Source organism: Microcaecilia unicolor, chromosome 6, assembly GCF_901765095.1.
Source record: "Microcaecilia unicolor chromosome 6, aMicUni1.1, whole genome shotgun sequence".
In the NCBI taxonomy this organism is placed as follows: domain Eukaryota; kingdom Metazoa; phylum Chordata; class Amphibia; order Gymnophiona; family Siphonopidae; genus Microcaecilia; species Microcaecilia unicolor.
Window position 1 is genome coordinate 263473171 of NC_044036.1, and position 22138 is coordinate 263495308.

The 22138-nt window shown below is 42.7% G+C and overlaps 2 protein-coding genes across 2 annotated transcripts in view; both read left to right on the plus strand.

Annotated features, from left to right (window-relative positions):
* Positions 1-1965, plus strand: part of ZBTB26 (zinc finger and BTB domain containing 26) — a 116316-nt gene extending 114351 nt beyond the window's left edge. The window contains exon 5 of the mRNA XM_030207321.1: positions 1515-1965. The gene's annotated coding sequence lies outside the window, so the exon portion shown is untranslated. The remainder of the gene's footprint in view (positions 1-1514) is intronic.
* On the plus strand, positions 1669-21639 carry ZBTB6 (zinc finger and BTB domain containing 6). The gene is made up of 2 exons (XM_030207320.1): positions 1669-1704; positions 20306-21639. The coding sequence occupies exon 2, from the start codon at positions 20315-20317 to the stop codon at positions 21596-21598; it is 1284 nt and encodes a 427-aa protein (XP_030063180.1). The 5' UTR covers positions 1669-1704; positions 20306-20314; the 3' UTR covers positions 21599-21639.
* Positions 21640-22138: the final 499 nt, after the last annotated feature.

Below are 22138 nucleotides of genomic sequence, written 5' to 3' on the forward strand. Positions count from 1 at the left end.
AGGGAATGAGGGGGCCTGAAAATCGGAGGAGAGGGAGGCCTGGAACTCAGAGGACAGGGGGGCCTGGAACTCGGATGAGAGGGGGGAGGGAGGGGGCCAGGCTGGAGCTCGGAGGATAACCTTGCTAGCGCCCGTTTCATTTGTGTGAGAAACGGGCCTTTTTTAACTAGTTGTATATTTTGAGTGGACTGAGTAGAATCGATTTATGCTAAAAACTAACATATATATATAACTATATATATAATATAGTTATAATGCACATGCCCAACACTGCTGGGGTTACTGGAGAAGTATGTGGTCCATGGGTACAGACAGCTACAGGACAATTGTGTCTTGTGAAAAAACATTCCAAATGATTCTCTTACTGATGGTGGGCATGCTGTTAGCTTGATGAAGCCCTTTAGTTCTTTTAATTTCCTTGTCATTGGATTGTTCCAAAATATAGTTGCTGGAATGGACTAGTCATTCAATACATTTCATTCAGGTGTTATGGGCCATAAGGAAACATGTTGAGGGATACATTTAGTATCCCCAACAGTATACATGATGGCAGAAAATGAAACATGCTTTTTTTTGTTTTGCTGCTATGCCAAATGGACATATTTGATTGCACCTGTGTTGCTCTCATTCCCTTGGCAAAGAGAAATAGAATGCCATAGCAGGAAGCATACCCACTGTCTCAGTATTCAGTTTGTGTAAATGTTTCAGAATTTGCTAGATGCTGCAGTGACACCTGCATCCTCTCTCCAAGCTAGCACTTGGCTGAAATGTTACAAAAGGGGAAGTAAAACGAAGGACAGTTGCTGGGTAAGTCTGAAATAGTGTGGCTTTCCATTTGTAAGATCTTTGGGGAGGGCATTTATTGTAGCGGAATCGTACTTTTTTTGCACTGCGTGTCTCAGATTTAGGCAGAATTCTGTGTGAAAAAGAATTATGATCAAGAGTGGCATATATATTAAGGCAAGCTAATCCATTGTGAGCTCTATGGGCTGAACACTAACCACAGCAGAAACACTGTAACAAGAGGTGCTACCACCAGGATGGTTATCTGGGACATTTGGTGGCCTATGAAGCCTTGACCACAGTACATTATAATACACCCCTAAAAATGTGGCTGATATTGTTGTGGTGTATATTAATTTAATTTTATGTGCTTAACCAAACTAAGGTTCAATGGATTACAGCTTAACATAAAATCAAATATAGTAAAACATACAAAGTATGAACAATTTAACAAAATGTATGATCCTTAGTATTGCTGTGTAGTTTGATGCCGAGTGAGGTGGGTCCTAACTGGAGCCTGAGTCTGTTTGCCTACCTTGTGCAGATAGCAGCTGTACGGAGAGAGAATATGATCTGCTTGTGAGTGATTCAGCCACCATTATGGTAGTAATAACCAGGGGGGTGGAGAGGGTTGGCTCTGTGTGTCACTTGTGAGAGTGCTGGCTCTAAGAAATGTAAAATTTATTCGCCATATCAGAGACAATAAAATATTGCACTTTGTTTATTTTCAGAGCACCACAGATAGAGAAGATGACTTCTGGAAGAAATGGACACTGCACCTGTTATCCTGATTTTAATACTATTTTCCTGGAGGAGTAGTCTAATTCATAGAGCACACGCTGAGAACCAGGGAAGCCCGGTTCAATTCCCACCGCAGCTCCTGTGTCCTTGGGCAAGTCACTTAACCCTCCATTGCCTCAGGTACAAACTCAGATTATGAGTTCTCTAAGGAAAGTGAAATACCTATGATACCTGAATATAACTAAGCTACAACTGAAAAAGGCATGAGTGAAATCCTAATAAATGAGGAAAAATAAAAATTAAATACTACTCTACTCTTGTTCTTGTATGTAGTCAGGTATAGATAGAGTTCAATCTGTATACCATATATTCACACACAGAACACACATTATATGCATGTTTACAAACCTTGCACAACACTTGTGCACTATCCCCAGGATTCTATATGTTGTGCAGAGATTTCCACACGGAAATCGAAGCATATTCCATAACAATATGCATAAGCTAATTGGTTAACAAGCTAATCAGCATTGATAATTGGGTGTTAACCAATTAGCACTAATTGTCATTAGAATTTACGCACAGAACTGTCTAAGCATATTCTGTAACATGGTGCAGGTAAATTCTAAGCCACGTAGTTGAAAAGTGAGCATGGAATGGGTGGGCCATAGGCCTTTGTAAAATCTATGTGCGTTTTTATAAATACACTTGGTACGCACATAATTTAGGCATCGAGATTTACACCAAATTTTACTTTGCATATTTGCCTGAAACTAAATTTAGTTGCACGGAGCAGCACTCAGCATATTCTACATACCGCACAGAATGCATAATGTATAGCATACGCTTAAGAAAATTTCATTTCGGTGCCAATTGTTTAGGCATGATACATAGAATCTAGACCTACATGCATGGGTATGCCATGATGGTATATTTTTATAAGCCGTGCTAATTGCAAAGTTAGTGCATTTGTGTTTAAGGCTTTTTCTTTCTCTTTTTAGGTTCATTCCAGTAATAATGCCTGCAAGAATCTATAAAGAAAAGCCCTTAAAAACAAATGTGTTTTTGGCAGTTAGTGCATCTTATAAAAGTATAGCACATGTTATATGCGTAAAATTACAGTACACTGGCTTCAGGCTTTGCAAGTTTGACACGAAGGTTCCCCAGCATGGAGGATCTGGAAACGCTGTGATTCTGGCCCGTAACCCCAACTTTTTTTCTTTCTTTTTTTTTTTTTAACTGGAAAATATTTTTATTTACCGAAGTAACAGTTGTGAAGTGCAGAGTTGCACAAGCTGAGAATCTGTTAGTACCAACATCTGTAAAGGGAGCGTAGTTTGCATGACAGATATGACCAAAAATACACATTTTTTTTTTTTTACTCGCGCTACCTTGACACCAGCCTCCTGGGGTATTGTGGCCAATTATGAAGATCTCACCTAGTAGTGATATTATAAGCAGAATTGAGAAGATCCAGAAAAGTGTTATCAAAATGATAGGCTGCATTGGAAGCTCTAAGATGAGACCTAGAAATCTGGGCATATGTATTATAAAGGAGAGGTGAGGGAGGGAGATAGTCCAAAGAACCTGTACAGAGTGCACTTCTGTTCAACAACATGTCCCCATCTCGCCCACTATGCTGCAGCCACCACAGGGAAGATAATAGGCAAGTAACTTTCACACCCCCATTCTGTTTTGCGGACTATCGGCTGCATATCCTTGTGCAGGCCTCTGGGTGGCCCTGAGAACAAGGTCTAGAGGAGCAATGTTAAGAAATATATATTTTTAAGCAAAGGAAAATGCTTATTTCCATAGATGGCCTGAAGTCATAAGAGTCCAGATGACAGGTCATCTTAGTTGTCGTTTTAAAATAGGGGTTATGGAGTAGGGGGGCTGTAGGGTTTTTTCTTTTTCAAAACTGGGATCCTGCACTTAGTTAAGTGCTAGGCAATGTTTTTTCAATGTTTTATCATTGTTTTCTCATTACTGTGTAACAGACTAATGACATTGGCTAGAAATATCGGGCAGCTGTTTGCTGATGGTTTACCTTGTTTCTGAATAAAAACCGTTAAATCTTAAAATAAGATGCATATGAAGAGTTGGGTTGGAGTTGGGGAGTTAGGGTTAAGAATGAAAATTGTTAAACGTATTGAACTACACACGTTTCTGTTTGAGTTACTGTACTTTTATTCATGTGTTCAATAAAAATTGTTCAAAGTTAAATAAGCAAAGGAAAATAGATATGTGGTAGATGCACCTTAGATGTGTAGTGGGGAGTAAAACAGTAACATAATTTGAAATGGCATGGGATAAGCACAGAAGGTCCTTGGTAAAAGGATAGAAAGGAGAACGAGTTTCAGCTTTCATAGTACTGTACATAGTGTTAGACTTGCCAGAATGTGTGACAAAATAACAAATATTGAACATTAGAAGTTCTACAGGTACTACTAGTATCCATGTGGCTCTGTTAGACTGGCTATTAGGGTAGAATTGGCTAGCAGTAGGGTCTATCTGGCAGGCCACATGTTTGTAATACAGTGGAACCCTGATATAATGCTATGATTTGGGATCCATAAAATATCACATTAAATGTGCAGTAGTGTTACAGTGAGGCCAATAGAACATGAACACAATTGAACCAAAAATTGATCTGTTGCAAAAGGAGCTGTGTGTTAAAAAAAAAAAATAGGGGGGGGGAGGAGCCCAAGTCATGATCATGTTATTGCGGGGCATGTTATATCAGGGTTCCACTATAACTTGAAACTCCTTGGAAACTCAGAGACTTATGCAGTTCTGTCTGGCAGGTTATGCTGGGTGGTTGGGCAATGGCCACACTAGTATTATTGGCTAGACTACTGCAGAGCTTTGTGATTTGATGCACAAGAGAAATGTACGGTGTTGAAGGAAAATAAGAGGGGCTTTTGTGTGCTCATCTGTACAGGAGGGTGGAGTACAAAGGAGGAAGACAAAAGATTGTCCTGGATAAAGAAAATCTTACAAGTGGTTATACAGTATGGCTGGCAGTTAGGAGGTATTCCTAACAATGTAGACAGAATAGCTGAACAGAGTGAGTGGACCGAAGGGTTGTTTTTTTTTTTTTTTTTGCCATAATTTATTGTGAGGCATATTTTTAAAGCACTTAGACTTACAAAGTTGCATAGTAGTCTGTGGAATTTTGTAAGTCTTAAGTTCTTTGAAAATATGCCTCCAAGTTGCTTTGTAACAGCTGCACTTTTGCATCTCTGGACTAAACACTCTACATAGATCTACTGCTATGTGCTCATCTTCTCACCAGTTATATTAAACCTTTCTGTGGAAAGTGCTGGGGTGAGAGGCGGTGCTGATACCCTGGTAGAAGTCATTAGGGCTGCCAAGAGAGGGGTGGGAGGCAAAATTCCCTGGGCCCATCCTCCAAGGGGGGGGGCCTGGTGCCGACAAGGCTTCAGGCAGACAGAAGGGTCTGCTCCCTTGGTCTGTCTCTCTCCTGCTCCTGTGTGTCGGGACCCAGGTGATTTCATTAACACGATAACCCGGGCCAGCACACAAGAGCAGGAGAATGACAGGTTTGAGGTAGAAGCAGACGCAGGAAGGTAAAGGAGACGACTGCAGCAGCCCTGCCCCGGGCCCGGCTCTGTCTCTCAGTGGCCCTGGTTATTAGTGAGAGCTTTTTTGGAGTACTGTCTCCAAAAGAATACAAAACATGTAGATACTAATAAAAAAGACCGTTTCTCATACAAATGAAACGGGCGCTAGCAAGGTTTTCCTTGGGGTGTGTATGTTTGAGAGAGAGAGAGTGTTTATGAAAGATGGAGTTTGTGTGAGAGAGAGAGTGTGTGAGACAGTGTATGTGTGTGTGAGAGAGATAGAGACTGTGTGTGTGTGTGTGACAGAGAGATAGTGTGATAGAGAGAGAGTGTCAGAGAGAGTGTATGTGAGACAGAGTGTGTGTGATAGTGTGTCTGTGACAGAGACAGTGTGTGTTATAGATAGTGTGAGAGAGAGAGTGTGTGTGTTTGATAGAGGAAGTTTGTGTGAGAGCGAGAGCCCCCTATTTTTCAGTTGATAGAGTCTGAGAAACTATATCAGAACATGACTGCAGCCTGTCGACATCTGTTCAGTAGTCTTGTAAACCCTGCCAGCTGTATCGGGACATGAGTGGCGAGTTGTCTTGCGAGATCAGTGCTTGCCTGATGTATTTTGAGCGGCACAGTAACGGATAGTTGTGGCGCGAGTTGCCTCGCGGCCATTCTCAGTTTGACTTTGTGCTCATTATCACGTACGGGCTCCGAGTTCCATGACCCCTCCTTCCCTCCCTCCCGCTCCTCCCCTCAGAGTTCCAGACCCCCCTTCCTTCTGAGGTCCATGCCCCCTCCCTCCCTCTCTCTCCTCTCCTCCGAGTTCTAGGCCCCCCCTTCCCTCCGAGGTCCATGCCCCCCTGTTTTCGGAGTTCTAGACCCCCGCACCTCCCTCTCTCTTAGTGGCAGCCCAACCTGCGTTGGCCACCCTCTTCTCGCAGTCCTGTGCCTGCCCCTCGCCTTCCTGCGTGCCGTCTGTAATTTAAAAGTTCTTAGTCCCTCCGGATCGGCCCAGGTCCTACCCATTTTCATTGTTGATGGTACTGAAGAGCGGTTAATTGTTTGCTTGTTTTTGTTGGCTATGGAGTTGGATTGGAGATGGAGCTGCTTTGTGCGTTTACAGTTTATTTAAAAAAACAAAAAGCGTGAATTGCTAAATGAACGAGCGAATGTGCGGCAATGTTGTTAGAGTGTTACAGAAAGCACATTCTTATTACAGATTGGTGACTGCTCAGGTTCCCAATGGCACAGAATGTGGTTCTTTTCTTATTTTTTCTTCTGATTTGTTAACTTAATACTGAATCTAAGTCTAGATGGCCAGGGCTCTTATTGTCTCACTAGAGTCAGAGTTCTCAGTCTCCACCTGCTGGAAGGAGTGCATAAGTCATCAGTCAGATCCTGGGCCAGTCCGGAGGGACTAAAGGAAAGCAAATTAGCAGGTAAGAACTAATTTCTCCTTATTCAGCCACATGGTCAGTCAGTGGCGTAGCTACCTGGGGCCATGGGGGCCTGCCCCCCCCCCCCCCCCCCCAATTTCCTCTGGGCTTCTGGTTTTGCTGGTGGGGGTCCCCAACCCTCACCAGCTGAAGCCTTGTCCAGCGCCGGTCTCCAACGCTGCCGCATTGCCAGCCCTGCTCTGCCCTTCACATATCCTTTACGCCCCTTTTAGTGAAACTGAGCATGCTCAATTTCACTAAAAGGCACATGCAGGACATGAGGGGAAGAGCAGGGCAGGCAATGCAGTGGCGCCAGAGACGGGCGCTGGACAAGGCTTCAGGTATTTGCTGCGGCAGTGGGTGGGGAGCGGGAGGGCGGTAGGGTGGCACACCAAAATGTGCCCCCCCCCCCCCCACTTCGGGCTCTGGCCCCCTCCCACCACGAGGTTTGGCTACGCCCCTGTGGTCAGTGTCTAAATGGAATTGTTTAACTTGGATGTTTTCAAATCATACATTATTTAGAGATGCTGTTCTTTTAGGTGGCACAGCTGGTGGCCTAGTGGTTACTGTGGTGGACTTTGGTCCTGTTCGATTCCCACTCTGAGCAAATCACTTAACCCTCCATTGCCCCAGGTACAAATAAGTACCTGTATTTAATATGTAAACCGCATTGAACCTGCAATGAGTGGGAAAGCGCGGGATACAAATGTAACAAAAATAAATATCCATGTATAATCTGAAATGTCTATTTTGGTGGACCACCTAGTCCCTTGGAGGATACTCTTCAAACAGGACATCCAGTGGCATCTGCTGTTCTGCAGAGTATATATATAAATAAGTGCATTTTCAGCAGTACTGTATGTATAGTGTGCGCCATTGAAAATACATCCAAAATCAATGCTTACAGGCACATATAGTGGGTATCTATATGTGTAGTATATACGTTTGGATTGTAGTTGCTGGGTTATACCTGATATTGGCATATCCAGCCCACACATATATGCTAGTCAGGTTTTTAGGATTTTCCTAGTGAATATGCATGAGATCTCATGCATATTGTGAAGAGGAGGATGAGGGGGTGGATAAAATGGAAGTGGAAGAGGGGGAAGTGAGGAGGGTCAAGAGAAAAGGGAGACAGAACAGAGCCTTCCTTAGCGTCCCTCCGGACCGGACCAGGATTGGACTGATGGGTTGTGCTCGCCTACCAGCAGGTGGAGACTGAGAAAAAACTCTGACTCTAGAGAGCCAATAGGAGCCCTGGCCATGTGACCTTAGCCTCAGTATTTTCTCAGTCTCCCAGCAGGTAGGAAGTGAGCCCATTAGTCTCTCTCCTTTTCTCTTTAGATATTACAGATATTTGTGATAATTCTTCTGTGCCTGGAATCTTATTTAGAGGCTTGACAGGGTTTCCTTTCTCTTCTTTCTTTGACAGCCTCGGGGGTGTTAAACTCGGGTGTCTCGAGTCCACCCCCCTTCCTCCCCATCTCCCTGGCTTAGCAGGGAAGGGCCGTCCCTTTCTCTGGAAAGGTGTACCGTCTTTGGGAGAGGCAGCCACTTTTAACAGGTAGCTGCTTTAAAAGAATTAAATCAAATAAAAGGAAATTCAAAGAAGCAGCCTTTCTTTCCCCAGACTTCTAACGAGCAGGCAGCTCCAGTGTTTTATTATGATTGAGGGGTTATAAAAAAAAAAAAAAAAAAAAAAACAAACAGAAGAAAATAATTCAGTATCTGTGACTTTAAACAGCGATTTTTCTCATCAGATTTAATTTCCTCCATTTTCTTGCGTTTTGGCGGCGGCAGTTTAAACAAATGAAGAAAAAAAAAAAAAAGAAATGTGCGAACCGCGTAAGCGCGGCCACCTGTTTTTTCCGATATGGCTTAAAAGTTCAAACAGCTGCTGTCGGTCAGCGTCGCGCAGTTCACGCAGCCGGAACGTGTAAATTTTGCTCTCCCTTCAAGGTTTCTTCGGGTCCGGTGCTGCCTCCAGTTTTTTCGGGGCCTTTTTCGCCGGCTGTTGTTTCTTCGCCGTTCCACTGGGCTTCGCTTGTTCGGAGGTGTCGGGCGCGCTGTCGACGATCGCCACAGGGCCAGTGGAGCGAACGGCGGCCATTTTGTTTCTCCCTCCATCTTATCAGTCGGGGATCTCTCTGCTGAAGGTAAGGCTGCAGTTCATAGAGCAGTTCGGCTCCAAGATGTGTACACTTTTGTATGTGCTGAACGGCGTATTCTAAAATGCTCTTCACATCAGCAGGCAATATTTGGTTGAAAGGGGGCTCCTTTCATATATGAATATATAACAAGCTTTTCTTCTTTTAAATTTCTATGTATCACGGGGCTGTTAACACTAGTTTTTTCTGGTGCTCAGTCATTTTTCATTGCCTGGTGGAAAATCTACATCTTATCATAATATCATAATTCATTTCAAGCATTTTCCTCAATAGCTGTAGTATTATACAGTGTTTTAAGAACTTTAGAAACTTTCTCTATAGGCATAGAGTAAATTTCTGTCTTTCTCATTCCCTGGTGAATAGGACTACATTGTCTAAGAGTCAATTGATTGGTACTTTGCAATTCTGACCATAATATATTAGTTCCTTTCAAGCATTTTACTCCATGCCTATGATGTTATATAGTGTTTTAAGAACTTAACAGACACTCTCAATGGCTGTAGTGTTATACAGTGTTTTCTTTTTCCGACTTTAAGAAGCCTTCTCTAGAGGCATACACTATATTGTTCAGATGCCATGGGGATATATCAGCTCTTTCATATTCTCTGAGGGACAGTCCTGTCTACCAAGCTCCCAATCACTCAGCTGCCTTAGCAGGCATGCTTTATTCATGTCTTCCCTTCTTTTCCAACTGCCTTGAAGCCTCTCATTTTTCATTTTAGCTTTCTTCTGGTTTTTACAGGACATATGGTCACTTAGAGAATAAAGTCATCCTTTCACTTAAAGATAGTGGACGGTCCTCAAACCATCTACTCGTGTTTGTCTCTACTCTATCAGTGCAGCATTGGCAGATTATAAACATCCTGGTTTGGTCCAGTATGCCTATACATACCATCTGCTATCTCTTCCTCTTCCTTAGAGACCTGATGTTATATCAAGCTTTCTTGAATTCAGATACAGTCTTGTCTACACTGCCTTCACCAAGTGGCTGTGGCACAACTTCACTTTTTTCGTTACAGGTAATTTCCAAGTTTGTCCTTTTTCATTTTCATTCTATGCGCCTTCACTCCAGAGTGTTCTTTCAATTGGAAGGGGATTCACTCACTTCCTGTGTATTTATACCATAGGTACATAAGTATGGTTATGCTGGGTAAGGCCTAAAGTCCATCAAGTCCAGCATTCATATCTAATGGGCATAGGTACATAAGTTTTGCCATTCTGGGGAAGCTCAAATGTCCACCTTTCTACAGCCAGAACAGCATTAAAGAAAGGAAAAAAACAAAAAAAAAACCTCTCACGAGAGTATTGAACAGAAATCTCTGCTCCAAAAGCAAGGCTTTGCAGTAATTCTGCAAACTAACGCATACAATATTTGCCATGGCTGTTCACCACTAGGAACACCGGGGACCCTGGGCCTAGGTTCGGTGTTTTAACCTGAAACAAGCTCAACATTCATATCTATTGGGTGTGAGTCTGGTACTACTACTACTACTTAACATTTCTAGAGCGCTACTAGGGTTACGCAGCGCTGTACAAATTAACAAAGAAGGACGTTCCCTGCTCAAAGGAGCTTACAATCTACATCTCAGTGAGGGAGGACGCATGACCGTGGTACGTGGATTAGTGGTATGTGGATTAGGGAGATCCAAGAAATTACAGGCCGGTGAATCAGACGTTCATACTGGGACAATTTTTTTCTGTCCGGAGCGTACTACCATAGCTGGTGGACTCCTATATTCAGAACTTTCTATATTCAGAACTTACCCAACTATGGAACGCCATAGAGATAGGGTTGGAGTTTGTAGCCCTATTTAACTGGTGTCCTTGGTCACCCTTCCTCTTCTCCTCAGGATCCAGAGAATGGCTAGTTTTTTGCTTATGCATTAACCGGTCATTTTCAGCAGTACTCTCTCTTCCGTTCTTTTATAGATCTAAGAGGATGTTCATTGCGCTCTTAGGGTCATTTCATTCTTACCTAGACGACTGCCTAATTGGAGAAAGTCTTATCAGCAGAGTTCTCAGGTCACGCACCGGGTGTTGCATTTCTTACAGTCTCTAGGTTGGGTGGTGATTGTAGCCAGGCCTCTCATTTGATCTCTCATTTGATCTCTCATCAGATATCTCTGATTTTCTCTTTGTTTAGTCAGGTTGGCGCACAGTCTTTTGTCTCCTCTGCAAACATCCCAGTTTATATTTTTCTTGGTGACCTTGGGCCTTCGGCCATTTCCTCGCTCTATTCTGCAGAATGCAATTTTACTTTCTAATGCCCAAGAAGGAATTTTCCTTCATCCTATTGCGAATCTCATGGTCATCAATCGCACTATTTAAGTGTCATCTAGTTATCTCAAGAACCTTAGTTCTGTCATTGGGATGCTTCGTGCAGTACACTTTTTGGCAGAAGCTTGTTTGTATATATTTTTTTTCTGGGGGACCTCAGCAATTCGTTTTACCTTCGGGTGAATTTTGTTTTCCCTACTGACAAACAAGGCGGAGAGAGCTATGTTGGTCCTTGCCATGGCAATGGGTTATGTCATCCGCCAAGGAGGAGTTAAGAGTATACTCTTGAGTTTGTACTCATTTTTTCTTAGTTGTGTCACCCTGCATTTAGGTGAATGGACTCTCATTTTTTCAGCCTTACTTCCTCACTGCGACACTTCAGGGCTATCTCTTTTTGCCTTCAGGCTCACGAACATTTCTTGCTTCTTCCGTTCAGCAACAGTCTTGACGGAGACAGGGACAGATGCCAACGTCCAGCAGGGGTTTTTCAGCCTTCTTTATGCGTTTCTTCCATCATCTCACTAGGTGTTTACGCAGAACCAAGGCACCCTTCTACATCCGGACCCCCAGTCACTCAAACTTATGGCGTGGTTACTGGGTCTGCAACATCTTTGATATTTTCGCAGGAAGTACTTCAAGTTTTAATTGCTTCCAGACAGAAATCTACATTAAAGTCCTATGAATCAAAGTGGCGACGGTTCACTCTGTGGTACTCCTCTCGCCACTTCATTCCACAAACAGTATCCATTTTGCATGTTTTGGAATATCTTCTGCATCTTGCGAAATCTTGTCTGTCTTACTCATCCATTAGAGTTCATTTGGCAGCTCTATCAGTGATGCATGATACTGTTGACAACCGCACGCTTATGCAGCATCCACTGTCAAAGCGGTTTCTTAAAGGAGTCCTGCACCTGTACCTCCCGCTTCGTCCACCAGCTAGGTGAACTAGGTGAACAGACTCTTAAAGTTCTGTTTTCTAGTAGCCATAACTTTTTCTATAAAGTTTTCCTCTTCAAGCAGTGTTTCCCAGTAGCCATTGCAGCAAGTAGATCTATGTGTGGAATACTTCTACGGTTGGTAACTTCTTTTCGGTCTGCTGTAGTTTAAAGTTTTCACCTTTCCCAATCGGTTTTTTTCTTATTGGTTTTGTCCTTCTAGCCAGTAGGCGTAAAAGTTTTTCATTGTTTCTAACCCGCTATATCGCGAAGGATCAAGGAAATGAGAATGTCTATTTCTCTTCTCGCTGAGAGGGCAGTTCCACAGCGTATTACAACATATTCCACAACTTCAGAAGCGGGTTCTATTCTTACTACGGCGATTTTTGGTGCTCTTGGTGCACATTGGTAAGTTGGCAACTTAGTCCTAGTTTCATTTTATTTTGCTCATTGGGACACACTACATGTTAGTTGTCGCCAGGTGGCCTATGCAGCATGAACATTTCTCTGCAGTTTTCATAGGGTCCCTCCCTTCAGATTACTGCTTTGGTACTTCCCATCAGTCCAATCCTGGTCCGGTCCGGAGGGACGCTAAGGAAGGAGAAATTAGATCTTACCTGCTAATTTGCTTTCCTTTAGTCCCTCCGGACCGGACCAGGCCCCTCCCATGTTCTCTCTACTCTTTAGCTTCTTTTATTAAGTAGGAAGTGTATTCAGTAGGAAGTGTATTCATTCCTTTACGATTCGTGGAACAATACTATATATATACAGAACTTTACGTGGTCTATACCACTTCTCTGGTGGTTGCTGGTGAGCTCAATTGCTGGAATCTATCTATAAAACCTTAAATACGCCATACCACTTCTCTGGTGAGAGTTGTGGCTGAGCTCAGTTGCTGGAATATCTATAAAACCTTAAATATGATTTACCACTTTTCTGGTGAGAGTTGCTGGTAAGCTCAGTTGATGGAATATATATAAAATCTTAAGTGGGCCATACCACTTCTCTGGTGAGAGTTGCTGGTGAGCTATAAGACAAGTGAGCCATACCACTTCTCTGGGGAGAGTTGCGGGTGAGCTATATTATGCGTGAGCCATACCACTTCTCTGGGGAGAGTTGCTGGTGAGCTATATTACATGTGAGCCATATCGCTTCTCTGGTGAGAGTTGCTGGTGAGCTATAGTACAAGTGAGCCATACCACTTCTCTAGTGAGAGTTGCTGGTGAGCTGTAATACATATCGGGCCATACCACTTCTCTGGTGAGAGTTGCTGGTGAGCTCTGATACTTGGCATTGCCGAGTGCTTTGTGGCTGCTAGGATTCCATACGGCACAGAAGGTCTTTCTTTCTTTCCTGCTTTGTTATTCAAATACTGAGGCTAAGGTCACATGGCCAGGGCTCCTATTGGCTCTCTAGAGTCAGAGTTTTTTCTCAGTCTCCACCTGCTGGTAGGCGAGCACAACCCATCAGTCCAATCCTGGTCCGGTCCGGAGGGACTAAAGGAAAGCAAATTAGCAGGTAAGATCTAATTTCTCCTTGCCTTTGCTACTGCCGCAGAGGGAGAAAAGGGTTCTTGCCCACTGGAAAATGGAGGATGGAGAAAGACTACAATACCCATCAGCCCCGTGGAAAACCCTGGCACAGAAACTATCCTTCCCAGCAGCCTCCAGGGGAGAAATCTGACAAGGCAAGGGAGGTGTCCCCGGAGGTTAATCAGGAGGAGGAGGAACAGCTGAGGAAAGGGTGGGATGAGAAACCCATGGAGTGGCAAGAGGCTGGAGAGAGAGAGAGAGGAGAGCCTGGAGGAGCCAATAGACATAGCAGCATGGGCTCAGTCCCTGGGGACAAAGCTGAGAAAGCAGGTGACTTCTTGGTATGGCAGCTGGACTGAAAGGGGGAAGAAAAAGGGTCATGCGGGAGGAGGGTCAGTGATAGTGAAAGTGTGACTCAGAAAGGGTGGGACACTTGTATCTCCCCATAGAGTTCAGGCTGTTGTGAACTGTGTGCTGCTGAACTACTCAGAGTGAAGAGTGCTGTTTTGGGAGGGATTATTGTTTTCTCCTTTGTGAACCCCTCAGAGTGAAAGGAAGATGTTTTTTTGAACTGTGTGCCACTGCACGTGGAGAAGGCATGTAGGTTTTTGTGTTTTGTTTGCTGCAGCCTGCAGCCGCTCCCCAGAGAGTGGGGGGAAGCGCTGGGCTGTAGGACTGCTTAAGGAGGAACAAACTGAGTTCTGAAGTCTGTGGGGTTTATCTTTCTTTTTTCCCTGCTGTGCTGATTCCCTTGACAAGGGAAACCATGGGGTTGTGTTTTTGGTTCCTGTCTTTGTTTTGAACTGCTGGACTGTGAGCACCAAGGAAATAAAAACTTACTGATTTGCTTTTGGAGTTATTGGTCACCCCAAGGCGTACCCTGTGGATTAAAGTGGGGCTATGGAGCTGGGCATGAAGCTTGGCCCATAGCTGAAGTCGCAAAGGAGGCAGCGAGATCCTGAGAACCCCTGGAGGAGGGACGGATCTTTCACAATATTCAATGAAAAATTCCTGAAAGGCTGACAGGTTGTAACACTCAAGATTGCCCATCTCTACACTAGACACATAAGCACTCGACATATGTGCCTATATGTCCAGAGTAAGCACACAGTGGGCTTCACCCCTTCCGCACACATTTTTTTTGTGTGTGTATAAAACTAAGCATAACACGGAAGTGTGCACATAGATTGATATGTGCACCTCTGCTGAATGAGAAACTTGAGCAGCACTTTGATGTCCAGCATATGACAGATGTCTAACTACCACCTGAATACTGACCTCGGTACTGAATTTCAACACTTGGGTGCTCATTTTCAAAGTACATAGACTTACAAAGTTACATAGTAATCTATGCAACTTTGTAAGTGTATGTTCTTTGAAAATGAGCCTTTATACGTCTACGTGGTGTCATTCTAGAACTCTTCAAATTCTGCCCTCTTTTTTTTGTTTGGAACACTTTGGCCATGCAGTATGATGTCACCAAAATTATCCTCTGAAGGGGGCATGGATTAAAAAAAAAGAACAAGAAACAGCACTTTTGAATATAGACGTCAATACGTTTTTAATGAAAAGGAAGCTTTAATACAAGTGATCACAATAGGTGGCACAAGAGGGTAGATGTGGGAAACTGGAGGGACCCTTAGATGTGATGTAATGTCATCTTCTCTATTGTGCTCTCTGCAAAGTTTAGTGTCAGAAACCATTGCTTGTCAATATTTTTACTTTGTTGTTTGATTATGGCTGTATAATAGTTCTAGCCCTGGAGTTGAATGTTTGACTGGTCTTTGTGTTAGATTTAGATTTGTTATTTATAACCCGCCTAAACCCACATTACATGTTTTGTTTTGTAATGTGTGTGTGTGTACCCACCTACTGGAGTTCTTTATCTTCATTTTTGCTTGGGGAGAGAATTCCTCATCTTGCAAATATGAACTGGTAAAGTGTGTCTATGGATTTTATTTTGTGTGGGGGCAGCAGTACATGCGGATTAAGTGGACATGGATAAATCAGGAATGTCAGGAGGTACAGTGTTTTTAGTTGGAACTTTCCAGTAAAAACACTGTACCTCCTGATGCAGCGATATTGCAAATCAGGGTGCCCTTGTCAGGGTTAAAGACTTTGATACTTGATGGCGTAACTGTTGTGGGATAGAATCCGGAGAAAAGGGAATGGCAGTGAACCTTTAAAGAAGAATGTTAATACCCCTCATTGGCACAAAGGATTCCCATTCAAAGAAGATATAGAAGGATAAGTTATTGAAATTAAGTGATACAACTTATTTGGAACTTATTTTGAAATTATTGGGGATATGCGACCACACTTGAATTATATTTAGGGTTTTTTTTTAGGAGCAGATGGTTTTTTTCCAGAAATTTGGGAGTATTTTCCCCAGAACCAATGATGAAAGGCATGCTTTCATTTCACCCAATAGTTTTAGTTTCTGCATTCAATCCAAAAGTGAAGGGCCATCCCAGATTTTCCAGAAAACTGCAATAACATTCTTAGTTGCCGCTAAACCTAGTCTCTTCAAACGGTGTTGTCTCTTTATGTCCTTGAGGATTCCCCAAACCCAATAAGCAAAGCTTTGGGCGTGTTAGCAATAAGTAATCCACACTTGTCATGAAGCCATTGAAATACGCACTTCCAAATGTCCTGTATTTTAGGACAGAACCACCAGATGTGCAAAAATATACCATGCTCCTCCCCACACTGCCAGCAAAGATCAGAAGTGTGAGGGAACATTTTCATGTAAATTTTTGTGTATATAAGTTTTACTCAACATTTTTCCTTCATCAGAAGATTTATAACTATAATATATATGTACTAAATTGTGTGGATTGTAAGCCACATTGAACCTAAACTCTGTTTGGGATAATGCAGGATACAAATATTATAAAATGCAGCTGTTCAGGTATAATACCACCTAGGTACTACTACTACTACTGTTTAGCATTTCTATAGCGCTACAAAGCATATGCAGCGCTGCAATACCACCTAGGTAAAAACTTGTATGCATTTTCTTTAATTAAAGCACAAAGGAAAGACTTGCAAACTTCATCCATAGCCACTTTCCATTCACGTTTGCTGAAGTCTTCGGCGAGGTCATGCTCCAAGTGTAGAATTATTTTTTTTATAGTTCTTGTATTAATATTAATTGTCTTGTAATACTTCCCCACATTGAACCTGAGCTTTCTTGGGAAAATGCAGGGTAGAAATGTCATAATAATATTATTTGGAAGGTTGAGCCCCCTCAAGAATTTATGAAGAATACAGATAGGATGCTTCATCTTCCCCAAAGTTAACCATAGACTCTAAACATTCCATCTCCTCGAAATTCTCAGGTACCCAACCTTGTGCTTTCATATTATGTTGGGATCTGCAACAAAGGAAACAAATCTACAGGTAAGTGAAATTCTTCCCTCAGCTGCTCCAGGGAGAGCAATTTCCCATCATCTAGTAATTGTCTAAATCAAGTAATACTCAACTCAATCTCTCCCAATCCCAAAAGTAGGTTACTAACTGGATTCAGATTTGCAGAACAGGATTGATCCAGTCCTGCGTTGCATGTAGGAACTTGTAGTTCTGATTTCCCCATTCTTTTCCATAAGAAAAGGAAGACAATTCCTAGCACGCACCGGGGTAAACCCAGGACTGGATCTAGTTGGTAGCCTTACTCATGACAAATAGACACCAAAGTGGAAACCTTACGTGACCCCGAGCGTTTACCTATAATGGGCTTTCAGAGAGCAAATATGTGTCTCATAAAAGGATTCTCTGTTTTGCATTCAGCTTTTCATCAGTCAGGATGGGGATGTCCCAGGTTGTTATAACCTCTTTGTTTTTCAAACTTCTCTTAGGGTCATGATCCCAATGCTTTTCCGGTACCTTAAATTTGGAAAGTTTAACGTTTCCAGTGAATGAGCTGTAGCACAACAGCTTTGCGATGTTCAGTGTGGTGCCGGTGTGAGTTGATTCTTGTGTTTGGTATCTGACCTGTCTCACCAATATAGCACACTTCTTCACATTTTCTGCACTGAATCATATATTCTACATTTGAGAAGATGCTGTGTGTTGAATATTTTGAATATTGAATATTTTGTGGTATGTGCTGGCATAATTTGCAGCTTGGTATATTGCAGGGACTTGTGCTATTTTCTTCTTTTTGAGATTGCTTACGCTAATTTTTTGCGTTTTATTGCATTTTTCATTTGCATTGAATGAACTTTGAAAGCTAGTCCAAAACTGTATTCAGTTAGTCCAATATAGAAAGTGTGTATGTGTATATATATATATATATATATATATATATATATATATATTTTTTTTTTTTTTTTAATTTATGTATTACCTATAAAGTGGACTACCATGCTACCCAAACCACTTTATCCTAAAATCTTAAGGGATCTTAATTGGTATTGCCATATGACTGTATTAGCTAAGATCATCAAAAGGAAGGTGTTAAGGAGTTGTCCTTTAAAATATGTAACAGTACATATCAAGTGCTTCTTGCTGTCTAACCCCCTTCCATTGTGAGACACACACACAAAAACACAGACACTCACCCCCAACCGCGGGACACAGGGAGGGAAGGAGATCCAAGGCAAGCGTTCTTCTGCCTGCATCGCTTTGCTTTCCATGTTGGGAGCCCGGCCCTTGACGGACACACTGGGAGGGAAGCACATCCAACAGAACTCGATGGGGGAAGGAGGGGGCGTGCAGCTCGAAGGGGGAGGCATGGAGGGACAGACAGACTGGGTGTGCACATTGACGGGGGGAGGGGGCGTGGAACTGGAGGGGAGGGCAACGCAGAGGACACTTGCTGCACAGGCCTGGATGGAGGGGAAGCCAGGGAACAGCACAGTTGCTGGATATTGGTGCATGCAGGGCACAGGTGGGTGGAGGGGACAGGAGGGTTGCTCCACATGGGTGGATGGAGGGGACAGGAGGGTTGCTCCGCATGGGTGAATGGAGGGGAATAGTCTTGCTAGTGCCCGTTTCATTTGTTTCAGAAACCCTACTCCTCCCCCTGCGTGCGTCGCGGTTTTGTATTCCTGCTCCTCCCCCTGCATGTGTCGTGGTTTTGTGTGCCTTGTGCCTGCCCCGCTGTTGACGTCATCGCATGTTAACGCGAGGGCGGAGCTACACTGCAGCCCATTTGGTGAGTCAGTGATCCGCCCTCGACGTCATAACGTTGTGACGCGAGGGCGGGGCACACATTCATGGGGGAACAGCGATGGTGGTTGGGAGGCGGGGATAGTGCTGGGCAGACTTATATGGTCTGTGCCCTGACAATGGCAGATACAAATCAAGGTAAGGTATACACAAAAAGTAGCACATGTGAAATTATATTGTTGGGCAGACTGGATGGACCGTGCAGGTCTTTTTCTGCAGTCATCTACTATGTTACTTTTACCTCTCCTCCTGCATACATGAAAAATCAGTGGAAGGACATCATGTCTTAAAACTTGTGATGTATGTATTACATCATATATATACTAGGCTTGCTTTTCTGAAGTAGGCTGTGAAAACTGTAAGGCTGTTTATAGCTATTCTCTATGTTTTTTTAGATTCTTTAATTTGTAATTTTTCAGTTTGTATTTCTTATCTCTTCATTACTTTTTATTCTTTAATTTTTTTAGGGCTGCATTTCAATTAAAATTTGTAATCACAATTAATCGTGTGATTAATAGTATGTTTATTATTTTTCCCACTGCAACTTTTTGTGATTCTGGGCAATGGAGGGTTAAGTGGTGCTCAGAGTTACAAAGAGCTGCAGGGGGGGGGGGGGGGGGAATCATAACTTTTAATTGTGATTAAAATTTTAATCAGAATGCAGCCCTAATTGGGCTATTTGAAAATCGCCTATCCTCTTTGCAGGTAAAAATATGCATTTATGATACTTTGTGTGTGTGACTGTCAGATTCAGAGTTTTGCTTTGCCTGCAGCTGCCACCCTAGGTGACTGCGTAGTCATGCTTAATGGTTGGGTTGGCCCTGTAATATAGGCACCCTGTTGCTGTAGCTATTAGGATTCAGGTCTGATTCCATAAATTGCACTTGTTAGATGTGCGCTAAGCCCTTCCTCTGGTAAGGGATCAGCAGAAACCAGCATATGAAGTACATTAGATTGAGGAGGGTGTTAAAAGCACTTAGCTCCCTGCTGTTAATTGGGCTGGCATGGAATTGTCTTAAGCACTGAATGGAGGTAACCCATACAGACTCCATACAGCTATGTGGTACCTGCCTCCCACCCCCCACCCAAGTTGTGATTGTCGATTACTCAAGACTCCCTGCATAAAGAGACTACTTGGAATAGTTCAGTAAATATTTGAGGATTTATTGTAGAGCTTCATATCCAAACTAAACTTAAATTCTGACACTAAAAAGAGCTTATAGCATTGTTGTTGGTGATCTTGGGAGCAGTTCATGTGGGGTATATTGTCAGTTCATGTTCTATTAACTGTGAAAGTGTAAAAGAAACCAGAATGACAGTAGCTTATTTACTGTGGATGTCCTGTTAGTATAAATAGCCAACATACCTCAATGCACATAGTGTTAAAACCAACAAATAATTTGGTTTTATATTCCTGTTTTGCAGGTGCACAATTGTCCTTGAGGGCAAAGTATTCCCTGCTGTCAATGACTAGCGGAAAGTTAACTGATTCCTAAGTTCAGTCCTTCTGACTGTGGTTAATAGCTTACCATATAGCTAGCAGCACCCCTCATCCTTGCAAAAAGGTTACTTGGAAGCAAGAAAGGTGGTGTGTTTGATGAATTCAATGCACATGATCCTATTCAATCTTAAAATGAACTAGTCGTGAAAATTTGTGACCCTAAAATATTTTGTTTTGTCCAGTAGGATTTGAACATGGCTGCTGACTCGGAGGTCATTCACTTCAGATTCGATCAGCAGGGGGTTGGGGTGCTACAGAAGATGAACCTTTTACGGGAACAGAATTTATTTTGTGATGTGTCCATCTATATCAATGATGCGGTGTTTCATGGGCACAAGGTGGTCTTTGCAGCTTGCTCTACATTCATGAGGGACCAGTTCTTGCTCAATCAATCCAAACAGATGCGAATTACCATCTTACAAAGTGCTGAGGTCGGGCGGAAGTTGTTGTTGTCTTGTTACACTGGCGTTCTGGAGGTAAAAAAGAAGGAGCTTTTAAAATACCTTACGGCTGCAAGCTATCTTCAAATGGTTCACATTGTAGAAAAATGTACAGAAGCTTTGTCAAGGTATTTAGAAAGTGAATTTTCTGTAGATGATGATGGTTCAAGTATTCAGAATTGTCATTCTCCTGGTATTGAACCAGAAAATGAAGAGGAGAGTGTAGATAAAGATTGTGAGATTATTGAGCTCTCCGAAGACAGTCCTCTAAATTTAGAATTCCAAGTGAAACCTGAACAAGAGGGAATTTTACAGCCAGAAATTCAAAGCTCAATGCCTGAGAAAGAGGAATTAAAAAGTGCAGCTATTTCTGCAGTGGAAATGGATTATAAAGATAATGACATTTGTATTTTCAGAATGGATGCAATGACTAATGGCACAGTGGAAAGCAATCAGTTTCCTCAACCATGCTCCTCCTCTAAAACAAATTTGTATTTTTCTGAAACTCAGCATTCCTTAATCAATTCTACAGTTGAAAGTAGAGTGGCTGAAATGCCTGGTAGCCATTTCCAAGGCTTCATTCCTGAGAGTACAGACGGAAGTTCCAACGCAAACACATTCCACAATTTTCCAAACATGGAAGTCCCTTCCTGGCGTCACCAGTGTCCCAAGTGCCCTCGTGGATTTTTGCATCTCGAAAACTATCTCAGGCACTTAAAGATGCATAAACTGTTCTTGTGCCTGCAGTGTGGGAAGACGTTCACACAGAAAAAAAACCTGAACAGGCACATCCGAGGACACATGGGGATCAGACCTTTCCAGTGCTCGGTGTGCCTTAAAACCTTCACAGCCAAAAGTACTCTCCAAGACCACTTGAACATTCACAGTGGGGATAGGCCATACAAGTGTCATTGCTGTGACATGGACTTCAAGCACAAATCTGCCTTGAAAAAACATCTGAATTCGGTTCATGGCAGGCCTAATGGCGATAAGCCAAGCCTCGACACTATTACCAAGATCACCATAGACTATGATTGATTGTTATGGTGGTAGGAAGCAGTCTCATCTTCCTCATTTGAGGCAAAAAAATAAAAAAGGCAGGAAGCATTTCAGCACATTGTGTTTAATAAAGCCCTTTCTGCCACTCATTGTATACATTTTCCAAACCTAGCCATAGTATGGTTCTTGCTTCTCTATGGACAACTTCATGTAATGGATCTTCATTTTACTGCACATAATAGATTATGATTTATTTTCTGCTGTAGAGATGACCATTTAATATCAGTGAGAGAGATGTGTGGGGACAGCCAGGAAACAACTAGGATCTATGGTATTGCACCAGGAATAGAACTGATCAGTCTAGATAGCTTCATGCTCATCTGCCTGCATTTCTCTGTTCTCACGTAGGTGGTCATTTTCTTTTTCTGTCATGATGGACACAAGTAGATATTTTGAATACAACATTTAAGGGTAAGTTTACTAAGGGATGCTATAGGCCCGTTAGCATTTTTAACGCACATTAAACGCTAATGTGCCCATAAGAATATATTGACGCATTAGCATTTTTAACGCACATTA